The following is a 12,466-nucleotide window of genomic DNA, read 5'->3' on the forward strand; positions in this document are numbered from 1 at the left end:
TTCAAAATTATTTCAGTACCCAAGTACCACTTGGGTAACTTCCAGCCACAAAACGAACGATGACATAATGCAGTGCGTTAATATACAACTTCATGAGATCACTGATCCCAATTAATTGGTTAGCAACTTAAAAAAGTCAATACTGCTTTGGAACCATCGTATTCCCAGTTGATTCCCTGCTATAAGTAGTACATGTTAAAAGGAGATGAGCCACCCTTTCTGTTGCCTTTGGAAAATGTCATTCTGAGTTGACAAGATCCTGATGAACCTGGTGCTCAATATGACTTTTCCCAAAAGCAAATGAGCCGTTAAGAGCTCAAATTTGAATGGAAAGTCTAGGTGACTTTGCAATTTACTTTCACCTTCCTTTCTCCACCACTGCTTCTATCCAAGATTGATGAAAATGAAAAACCAGGACAGTGTTTTGGGTAATGACGATTATATAGCACAGAAGAATGATAGATGTACATTAAGTACACCTTAAGTACTTCCCCTGTTGTTACATAGCTTTGCTTAAATAAAATGAAAAAGTTAAAAAAAAAAAAAAACCAAACAAACAACAAACAACAAACAAAAAACAATTTCGCTGCTGTCCAGAGATCTCCCATATCCTAATTAACAGGAAACAGTTTCCACAGGAGGGAAACACTGATGCATTTCAAGGTGGAAAGGCAAAAAGCGTAACTGCTATAAAGGAGGGCAGAAATAACAGCAATCCTGTACTGGACTAAAGTCTTCCATAGAGATACTCACAGAGACAGATCCCTAAACAGTCTGCCATGTTATTTAATGTTTGTATTCCAAATCCTTTGGGCATGGTGACAGCAAGATAGTTTGATCATGAATACTGAGTGAATGCATGTGATGGAATCAACTGAAGATCAGAATCAGTTGTTAAGTGCTTCACTTAACAGTGACTGGATGCAGAAGGCCGGATTTCCAGAGAATGGTGTCAAGAGACTGATCATCACCTACTGTTATTTTCAAAATTGCTTAAGTTGTTTAGAATTTCATATTCAAGAGCAAAATGTTTAAGAACATCTGGTCCACCATCCATCTAGGTAAAGATTAAGATAAAGAGTGACACTATTGCACAGCAACAAACAATTACAGCTTCACCTGCTTGAACAAGCTGAATGGGTTAGCCTGTCAGCAGTTCTCAGTGACCACACTGCTAGACACTCCTATGGATATTCCTCAGTAACGAAAAGAAGATGTTGTTTTCCACCTCTTTCAGAGCTTCCCTGCAGAAAGGCAATGCCCTCTGCTACTCAGGCTTTATGCAACAGCAAACAAAGCAGATCTAGGCTTGGCCAGTTATGGTTCTCCTGAATGAGTCTGTTTGCAGAACATTAGTCATAGAGCCAACACCTCTGCAGGTCAGCAAATCTTTGGGAAGGTTCACCTGCACTCCACCCCACTTTAAAAGAGACAAGGGGATGGCTGCAGAATAACAAAGGTGATCTTGATAATCTAACACTAACTAGATAGAAGCATCTGTTCAAATAACACCTTCACTCTTTCATCAAATAGAGACTAAAGACTGGTTACAACACGAACTTCCTTTCCACTTTGTTGGTCTGTTCATATAGAATTCCTCTCTGAATAACCACAGCCGTAGTTAAAATCTCTTAACCCTGACAGACACCAATGTCTGTACAAAGCAGAATTTCTCTGAGCATTCCTTCAGATATTTGCTTGGATTTTCGGGAAGTTTGTTAAGTCTCAAGTGAAAACTCAAGCTTGGATATGCCTGTTTTGAAGATAATACAGTTTCGTACCTGGGCCTTCACAGTGCCACAAGCCTCTTGCACCACGACCTACACGAGGACGCCACAGTGTTTACCTTTAAAATGAAGTACACAAAACCCCACAGATTAACCAAAGTTTGTCATCTCTGCCAATCTGGGAGCAGACAAGGAGTGTAACTGCCATCTATCACTGCACTGCGTCGTATTTGAGAGTACCCAGCAACCTGGCATAACAAACAGACATCCAAAGCAAACGGTCTAGCAAATGTTGAGAGAAACTCTATATCACATGTATGCCTACTGGCATGTCCTCCTGTAAACTCAAATCTATTTAGGAACTGTTAATACCTATGGGTCCGCCAAAAACGCAGTCACCTGCTGACTATAACCCTTGTCTCCTCCTAGAAAGGATGACTAAAATGTTTTACATAGCATTATATAAAAATTAAGCTGATGGAATTTACAGAAACCCAGCTATTTTCTGAATGAGATGCCTGTACTACATCATACAGTTCCCCTGAGATAAATGACTATTAGTTATATTAAGAATACCGGGATATTCCTCTATTCTTGTTTGCAACTGAGTAGAGAATTGTCTTCAGCTCAGCAAGTTACTTCCTTACTAATGAACCCAGCAGTCTGACACTCAGACACTGCTGAATTAACAGTGGTAACATGACAGCTATACTCCCCCATTTCTGGGAAACGCAATTAAATCAGATAGAATACCAGCTTTAAGTGTTTCAAGAAACACAGGAAATTAAAACACAAACAAACCAGCTATGTAAATTGAGTTAGTAATGGTCATTGCTGACACATTGCTGTGCACACAGTGCATGTACAATGGCTATCACAGCTGTGCATTAACATCTGAGCTGTGTCTGGTGGTCAAAAAAGAACAGAGCCTCCTGGTCCAAGAAGCCAACAGGAAAGAGGAGTGAACGGAACCCTGCTCCTTCCAGACACACATCAGCGCTGTGTATCGCCTGAACCAAAGGCCCAACTGATGCATCTGCATGCACAAAGGGTAACCAAAAAGTGATCGTAAGTAGGAAGATGTTTGATATCAACATCAGAATTCAGTGTATTGAACTGCTCAGGAGGCCAGGTTGAGAGCTGGCTCAGGGAATTATACTGGCTGTGGAATTATCTACATGCTTTTCCTCCTTCACCTTTCTTTGGGAAAGACAGATCCTGATCTAATTCACCATCCTGCCCATAAACACTTGAGCTCATCCCACCGAGGGAGCAGCAAGCCACTACAGAGGAATGAAGCAGCTGAAAATGCCTTTGGTCAGTGCTGCTGCCGAGCGCTTTGTATTAGGAAACCATGACCCGAATCCTCCAGTTCAGGAATGCTGCCCCACACTTGGCCAAAAGGCCATGGCTGACTGAGCCAAAATAATTTCTCTCCTCACGAATTCTCAAACCCTGCTAATCCAGATAGAGCGGGAAGGAACGGAACAAAAATTAAGATATGAACAAAGCTTCCTCCTCCTTGTGCAAAACAGGGCAGAATTTAAAAAATAGAGGCCTTTACATTCTGAATAATACTTAATACCAACACACGTCGCACTGCTATTACAACTGCTTTTTGTTTATTAAAATACGATGACCACATAATAAACCCAGTTTTATTGCTGTTTCCAGCTTGCTGCAGTGAGGGAGTGGGGAACAGAACTGTGTTTAGTTTCCACAGCTCATCTAGAGCCTCAGCTGTGCCGAGCAGAGCAAGAAGGGAGCCAAAGAGCACTGTCCTGAAGAGCTGACACTGGGAATGGGGCTGAAATCATTAAAACTCCATCAACACAGGATGAGATGCATCAAGGAACCAGACAGAAGGACAGAGAGGAAGAAATCTCATAACATAATGAGATGGTTATCTATAAAAAGTTGCCCACTTCAAAGCAGGAAGAGCTTCAACTCCTTGGTTAAAAAAAAAAAAAAAATAAAAAGCACTTTTAATTAAAAGATCAGTCAAAGATTTTCCGCAGTCAAGCAGCCTCAAAGAAATTGTGAGTGGAGGAGGGAGAGGCCAATCTCTAACTTGATTAGCCCATTCTTCAAAGTCAACAAGGATTTGTAAAAGCAGGATTTCTCAAAAAAGATAAGGATCGTGGAAATTCATCCAGCTCCTCAAAGAGTGCTGTCCCTTCCCTTCAGATGACTGATCACCACCAACTTCTGCTCAGGAGAAGCCTGGAAAAGTATTACCAGGGTTGTGTGCCTCTCTCCTTAAAATGGACAGTAAGCCCAGCACTGATAACGCAGCTTGGGTTAAACTAAGCTATTGCCATGCACTTAAAGAGGCTGCAAACAAGCCAATGTATTTGCACGTTGCCTTAGCCTGATAAAACCAGGCACACAACCTTCTGTTATACGAGGGCTTAAACTTGTGTAAAGATTTACACAAACTGCCTCAATTTTTGGGAGCACACTTCCTACCACTGCACGACATTTGCCAGTGGAGATGGGTGTGACACCAGCATGTCGCCTCTGCCTAGTGCCAGAGTAGCAGCATCACTGCTGACATTATATATTCTTGGGAACAAGACTTAGAAAAAGCATTAAAAGTGTTTATGATCAAACAGATGCGTGTCTTCTTGTTTTCTGAGAAAACAGGATTTTGACAATTTCACCCACAGTAAAAATAACATTTTCTCTACAGGCTGCTGCTTACCAACTATTTTATCATGTCTCTGCTAGGAAAACAGCAGGGCTCTTGCACTCAGCAGGCTGGTGCAGTGCGTGCTTTCCCTGAGGAGAATACCCAACCTGCAATGACTGGCGTTCATGAAAGCTGTCTCATCCAGCTACCAGCTGCTAATTGTGACTGAACTTACTGCTGAGCTGGCTCTTTTCTGCACCATTCTGAGGAATTACCTCTGTTTTGGTTTGTGTTTTTGTCTATAAAAGTAAACATTCAGATATGCTTTTGAAGGTCTTCTCTTCCCTGTCTTGCAGAGAACTTGATTTGTGCCAACAAATTTATCATTACCCACACCCTCGTAGAAACAATCCCTACAAAAGTGATTACATGGGGCATAATTACAAAGTATTATAAGGATTTCTCCATCTTCGTTACAAATGCTGCAATTTATATTTAAATTGCAGTAATTTAAATTGCAGAAGACCTTTAGGGTGTTAAAAATACAGCAGAAAATCCTCTGAATTTGAGATGCCTGCTGCATTCTGAGGCAGAAGCTGTGCAGAAGGGCAGCATCCTTAGTGATTAAGTTTGTTCAGAAAGATTTTGCATGTTTTATTCTTGGTTTGTTTGCTTTTAAGTAGCCATTGTATTTCTAGATATTATTTTGCTTAGAAATGGAACTGATCATAGAAAGCAATCAAGTTCTTAAAGCAAGACTAATTGCCATTCATCAAATTACATGTGCAACGACTAGTTCATTGCAAATTGAAAAGTAAAGCAAATTATTCTGAATATTATCTACAGTACGTGGCAAAGAAATGCAAACTAAGTGTTAAGGATAGATTACAGTTCAGTAGGAGGAGGAGGAAAAGTCAGCCAACATAAGCACCATATGTCAAACCACTAACTGCACTCTGTCCCAACACCCCTTTCCCATACGTTAATAAATAGGACTCTACTGGAGCAACTGAGAATTTTACCAGTTTCTTCAGTGGAGTCCTACCTCCACTGATCCTCTTTGACAGCACCAGAGCAATACAGAGGAACAAAAATGAGGGAGATGTGATTCTTCTCGGAGGACATGGATGTGTGTGAAAGTTCGCTTTTACCTTTACTGTTATAACAGATCTACTATCCATAGGCTCTAAAACATCCCCAGAGCTGGGAAGAAGCAGTGTGCACAGCTCTGTCACAGGACAAGCCCCCACTGACTACCTCACCCAGTAAGATTCCTCAACTGCAGCAGAAGTTCTTTGCTTTTTTTTCCAAGAATGGTTTTAATTTTCAACAGCAAAACAATTTAACACAAAACAAAATCCATAAACCACATCCTGCTGCCTGCCGTGCCCTAGAAGTTCTTTCTGTAAGAGCTTCAGTCCAGCCCCCAGAGAAAGTACTCCCACTCAGCACATCCTCCCAGCCTACGCCAAATGTTGTAAGGCCCTTGCATTAAGCAGAACTTTACTGATCTCTTCCACAAATTTAGCATTCACTGGCCTCTCAACTTGGGATCAGGGGACCTCTGATTATCACTTAACTCTGCCTCAAACAGATATTTTCAGAGGCAGCTAGTTACTCATACTCATGACTAAATTCCTCTAAGAGGTCTGTCCAAATAGTGACATAGTCTCCTGGCTGTACTCGTTTCGCTGGCCTACAGAGCAGAACACACTACTGCTATTTGACATCTGTTTGTCAGTATTTCTGAAATGATTTAATAGTGTCACTCCAGTTGAGTCACATCACAAAGCTAATCAACAGAGCTGGCCCTAACTGGCCTTGGAAGAGAGGCTTAAGTCAAGTAGAAATTACTCTCTGGGGGAAAATAAGCTCCTTCAATGCTAGTTTAATCAGCAGTGTGTTACTACTCTGAAGAATGAAAGCATTTGTAAAACCCTCGTGCAAGAGTGACTTGTGGGAGGAAGAGGTGACTAAGGAATTAAGCTGTCCACTGGAGAGCAAACTGTGGTTTGCTGGCTCCACTGGGAACAAAAGGTCTACGGCTCGCTGCCTGGGCTCGAAGAGGACATGACTTGCTGTCGGTGTTTCCATGAAAGCTGTTATGTGATTCATTAGCTCTGCTGGCCCCTCTCGCCTTCCTCCCTTCCCCCCACACCATCATTAAACTCATCTGTTCTCTGGAGCTCTTGCTTGGCAGAAATGGTGTGCTGACATAGAACAGCTAAAATGAGTGGTTCCCATGTTTAAAAGAAAGGAAGAGAAGCAGACAAAGACTGAAGGGAGCACCCAGAGAAAGACCCAAACGTACTCCCTGGGAAGGAAAATCAGACATTGCTAGAAATAATAGTTCTACCCTTTACCTTGACAGGGTCTGATGTTTTGTGGACTGACTCCCCTACACTGAAACATAAAATGAAGCCACTCCTGGGTCAGGACAAAACAGGCACAAGAAAACAGATCAATACTGCCTTACTGTGTGCACTGACATCTGATAGCCTCATCCAAGCCTTGTAAGCATGTTTTACAAATAAGCACAGTCCCAAAAAAAGTCTAACCCTTGGATAACCCCACTCGTTACCTTGTTCCAGCTAGAGAAGTTAACATTTCCCATTCAACTGCTGCTTTCAAAGCTTTTGCATGTTTTGAATCACTTTTTCCACCTCTTCTCAAAGACATTATTAATCACCACATCACCTGCAGATGTTTAGAGGATAAACAAAACCTCACCATCACCAAGTCAACCAATGTCAAACAATCTTAGCACTCCTGTTCACAAGCACTGGCTGCCTCAATGTTTCCAAGGAAAATGATGTTTGAAAGGCTTCTCTCAATAAATGTTTCTGCACTGCATGGTGTGTATTCTTCCACACAGATCCCACAAAATGTTCCAACTATTTCACAGGTGCCCTAATGGTTCCTTCTATTTGAGGCGGCCAGTCTCAGAAGCAGAAAACTAATTCTACTGATGAACTGCAGCAATATTCACTACTGTTTTTACAACTTATTTTTGGTACTATTTCACAGGTGTTTTCCTTCTAAAAACTCAACATGCTCATTACATTCAAGTATGCAGAGCACTTGGAGATAGTTATTACTTACCCACTTTGCAAGCAGGAGAGTTTTGGCAAAGATGGTGCAAACTTTGGTCACAACACCACAATACAAAGTTCTTACAAATTATTTTTAAAACGGTTTAAAGTTTGAAGTCAGGAAAGACCTGTAGATTGAATATTGTCCCTGGTTCCTGTTGAAACACTCTTGCACTCTTAGCAACGTGTAGAGTCATCTAAATTGATACTTGACTCTTGCAATCCTGTAAACCTTTGGTTCCAATGCACCCATTAGACATCAGCAGGGGTTTACTTCAGAAAAGCATGCAATGTATCTAATGTCCACTTTCTCTGTCTTCACCTTTCTGACATTTTGTAGCTAAATTTCTTTCAGAGTCCAACATAGTAAGCTGTCCGCTTCAAACTGCTGTGCTTGGGCCCAATAATTTCCTTCCTGTTCTCAGCAGCACTGACCAGCCCACCCAGAACTTGGGGTTACCACTGCTGTGCCCATATATCTTGCATCTTGACTGTTAGCAGGCACAGTCAGCCCCCCAGAACGTTGTTTCTGCCCTGTATTATTTTATTCATAGGTTTTGAACTAAAGTTGATCTTTGTAGTACAACGGTAGCTACATCAGGCCAAAAGCTGTGCATGCCCAGGTCCTGCTTTCTGTACCCACGCTCAACAGAAAACCCACCAAAGCACTTTTACTCTCTTAAGTATCTGGAAATAAGCATTTAATCCAAGTTACAACATACATCATAACAGAGGCATTCAGAGTCAGATTTTTAAAGACTTCTGTGGTCCGATGGCATCGATAGAAGGAAGAAGAGTTTTAAAGACCTGTCTGCGGCAACCCAGCACAGTAAGCGCTGGGATGAAAGACTGAAGATGAAACATGCAGTGTCTACAAGATTTCCTGAGAAGAAAAACAAACCAGATGACACTGGATATCGCAAGGACAACAGAAGAACTGATTTCTGTAGTTAAATCTGGAACATGAACTACGACAATAAAGAGCCCTGTCTAAAAGGGACACACATACTGCTGATGTCTTTACGTTATCCTCTGACTTTCAGGGTCTGAGATCTCACACATGGAATATGTACTCACAATTCATCATCTGCTTTGGTGTTCCTGAAAGTTTTTTTTTTTTCGTAATTAAACTACATTTTGAGCACACAGTTCAATATAAAATCTGGGTTTTAGTCATGTTTATATGTTATGAACCATGAGATCAAACTAAAACAAGACTTAGTGCGGTCTACGTTTAAAAACTAAAAAGCTTTAAAAATGTATAGATGCTACAGAAATATAACCCTTCCCCCTTCAAATAAATAAATCACAGGGCAAGAGTAAACAAAGGTTGAAAGAGGTTTTCTAAACCCACGGGGAGTCTGCATTCATTTGTCATTTAAGTTAATAGTAATAAGCTGTTCAAATTCTGCCACCGGCCCTGAAAAATCATAGCCAGCCTTCCCAAACTCTGACCAGAAGTTAGCAGTGCTATCTGTGCCATTATCCATTGCCCCACAGTTTATCAGCCCTCCTCAAATGACAGTAACAGGGTTGGTTTCAGCAACACCTCCATAGCTTGCAGTGGGATGATTTCAGAGACCACGTTTGGAACAGCAGTACTTTCCAGCCCAAAGTTCAAGTTTCCCTTAGGGCAGCATTTCTTCTGGTGACTGGGTACTGGCAGCTTTTGTGTTCCTCATTAGCCTGCTGATTAATGTACTGCTAGAGAGTTCTCCACTACACCTCACTGCTGTTCTAGCACTCACTAGCTGATCTATTGTGATCGATTCTAGAGCAGCAGTGCAACACCTTCTGCACAACCCCAGAGCTCAGCTATACATGTTCACTTGTAAAACAATAGCTACACATCTAGACAAAAGCAACGAAGAAACACTGATCACTCAATAACAGCTTCAACTAAATTTTGTGAATGGAAATCCCACACAACAATAAGGCACACAGCGCCAGGAAATCCAACTGATGCTGGTTTCTGTACGTTGGAGCAGTCTGAGCCTGAACAGGAACTAGCAGCAGAAATCTGTGGGCCTACTGCTTTTCCTCATTCGGTATTAGGGCAGCAAACAAAATGAATCAAAGGGCAGTAATTCAGCATCAGGAACAAATCATTATTATCTCCAAGCTTACGGTAGAGACATCTGGCACAAAGGGAAGTAGATATACCTGACTCCTGGCTTTCTATAAAAGCTGCTACTGATTAACATGCAAAGCATTACACTTCTGAAAGACAATGGTGGGAAGACCGTCCACAAAGGCATCATTTTAAATTCTAAGGCCTGGAAAATGTCAGGCTGGAGGCCACAAACAATAGTAAAAGCTAAGACACCAAGCTGCAGATTCTAACAAATAGTATGTACATCACTAGATTAGCTTTGTAACTTTCTAGCTGCATCATGCAGACTAAACAAAATAACATCCATCAGGCACCCAGGTCCCTCCTTTGTCAGCATTCTGTTCTGACCAAAGGATTTCTTTCAGAAATTCCCCCGAGGACGATGCTTCGAGCTCAGGTATGGAATTGTAATGAATACCATTTACAGGTCACCAGGTAAACAGCCCTAATTCCACTGGCAGGCTCAAAGCTGTCAGCATTACCTATGCCAACAGCCTCTTTTTCCATCGGCAGGACGCTGCAGGTAAGCTCCCGAGAACAAAACCCCAACCCCTGCAGTTACAGCCCTGCAAGCTGCAGGCAGCAGCCCCGGCGTTGCGCAGGGCTGGGCAGGCAGCCGCCCGGCCGTACAGACCTTGGTCGTGCTCCTCCGCTCGCCCAGGCTGGTTGCCCATCTTCAGTCACCGCCAGCTCTTCCCCAGGCTCCTCTAGGACCCCATGCTCTCAGAGACAGACCTGCCTTTATCTGCTGGTAACGTCTGCGCTCCGGTCAACTTACAAAGGAAAAAAAAGTCAGCTCCTTCCTAGTTCCTGGCACCAGGAACAGAGCCTGCTGCTCATGCTGGAGCAGCTGTGGCTCTCCCTCCTACCTCATTACAATATTATGCACTGAAGGCCGGCCTGTGCAGTTAATTAGCTGCCTGACTGCTGGAATAAAAGGAGGGGAGAAAGAGAGGCAGAAAAAAAGAGAGCTCGCAGAGAAAGAAAGAGCGACTCAACGAGCAGTGGAGGCCACTCAGAGGCGGCAGCAGCGAACTGCAGGCAGCTGAGAGGCACCGATTGTGATTAAGCCCCCTAAAGCCTGAAACCAGCTCCACCACAGACAAGAAATCACCCTGGAAACTTAAGCAGGACTTCTGCGTCCCGGTGCAGCCACATCTGATGAGGAGCCGTGGCAGCAGGGGGTGACTGGCCCCAGAGCTCTGTCATACACCAGTAAATTTGATTACAAATATCTGCACACCATATCTCTAGCATCAACATTTTTTTTGACCACACCTTGTAGTGCAAGAAGAGCTGCATGTGGCAGTTCACAGACTGGCTGATGGCTGATCTGCCTTTGAAATAAATCAAGATGCTTCTCACTAATGGAGTCACGACACACATTGGAAACAAGAACCCTGAGCAGCTCCAGCAATCTGCATTCTCTGCATGGACAGTTAACACAATTACCTTCTTCAAGTCTCGGTTTCAACAAGGAGGTTATAAACAAATTAATACAGTAACACACTGAAAAGTTACTTCAGATCAAAACAGGCTGAAAATAAAACATGCAGAAATTAAGATAGCCAATTGTAATCTACTGATTCAAATTAAAAGAGATTGTTCCATAAGACAGAAAAACTCTTTATAAGACTTCAGCATAACAGGGAGTTAGTCGTCAACTGTAATTTGTCATTGTTCACTCCATGGATGAAGCTAAAAGCTTACATACATCTGTCTGGTTTGGAAGACAATAAACAAAACCCCTGTCTATTTTATGACTTGACAAGTATGAAATGCTTTAATGAATAAACAATGTAAGTTCTATAAAAAATAGCACGTTATCAATGACGCTTTTCCTAGAAGCCATCTCATGGTCTCTTGAGCTTTGGTATTCAACATGTCCATCAGTTTCCTCAGAAGAGAAGATACAAATGTCCTCCAACTGCTCTTGAAGCATCTCTGACACAAAGAGATTTTCTTGTGTTATAGATTAAAGAGCAACGCCTGCTTTTCATCAACAGAATTCAGAGGAACTGCATTAGCCAATACAGTCTCTTGGGCTGATACATTCTGACACTAACTATTCATCATTTCAACACCAGCTCTCTACTTCAGTAACACAGAAGGGGTATCAGAATCCCACTACAGTGTGAGGGTAGAGCTTGAAGTAACTACAAAATGTAACCACAGAGCCAGAGCAAACACGCTTAAGATCTGAACACTGTGCAGGTATCACTACTGGAAGAACCAATCTGCTATTTTTGACAGCGGCGTGAAACAGAAGTCAGAAATTCTACCACCACAATAGGGCGAGTCAGGCATAAGACTACAAGAGCAAACCCACAGCAAAAGGTAGAATTCAAGTTTTAAAAACAGCTAAGCCTGACAAGAGCCTATGGATATTGAGATTAGCATTCATGGAGCATGAAGCTCAAACAGAGGAAAAAAGCATCTGGCACAAGACTTCTAGAAACGTACAGTGCTATGAAATTATGACAGATTCTTGGCTAAATCCATAGGCTACTATTTATTTTCTGAATACTTTACATTTTTTGCCTTCCTCCTCAGCAATAAAGGTGAATGACTAAACCATTTCATCATTCTAAAGTAGACTAGCTGGTTTCTCCATAGGCACGAACACTGCCTGACTCATCCCTTTGCACTATTCACTTGTGGGACTGCCTAAAAAGACAATAGTCCAGACACCCTTTTCTAAGTAATAAGAATGAGAATGAGTTACTCAAGGTGTGAAGCAGACAACTTTTTCTAATAGCAAGTGAAAGGACTTATCTGCCAGGCACAGTCCTCCTTCTGTCCTGCTCTCACTGCACAGCAGATTAATTAGCATAACTTTTGAAATTTTAAATTACAATCCACGGTCAAAAGAAGGTTGCAAGTGCTGCAGAATGCTCTCAGA

General features: G+C 42.1%; 1 protein-coding gene across 6 annotated transcripts in view; it reads right to left on the reverse strand.

Annotated features, from left to right (window-relative positions):
* SPECC1 (sperm antigen with calponin homology and coiled-coil domains 1) overlaps positions 1–12,466 on the reverse strand; it is an 82,498-nt gene that overhangs the window by 43,286 nt on the left and 26,746 nt on the right. Inside the window, exons 1-2 of one of the 6 annotated variants that reach the window (XM_052689019.1) lie at positions 10,434–10,541; positions 10,199–10,337 (exon numbers count right to left, since the gene is read on the reverse strand). The exons of 4 other annotated variants lie outside the window; for them this stretch is intronic. In XM_052689019.1, coding sequence (XP_052544979.1) covers positions 10,199–10,238 — 40 coding nt within the window. In that variant the 5' untranslated portion in view covers positions 10,239–10,337; positions 10,434–10,541. Of the gene's footprint in view, positions 1–10,198; positions 10,542–12,466 lie in introns of those variants that run through there. One more of the 6 variants, XM_052689018.1, reaches the window with a different exon arrangement.

This window comes from Tympanuchus pallidicinctus, unplaced genomic scaffold (assembly GCF_026119805.1).
Source record: "Tympanuchus pallidicinctus isolate F22 unplaced genomic scaffold, pur_lepc_1.0 scaffold24, whole genome shotgun sequence".
In the NCBI taxonomy this organism is placed as follows: Eukaryota; Metazoa; Chordata; class Aves; order Galliformes; family Phasianidae; genus Tympanuchus; species Tympanuchus pallidicinctus.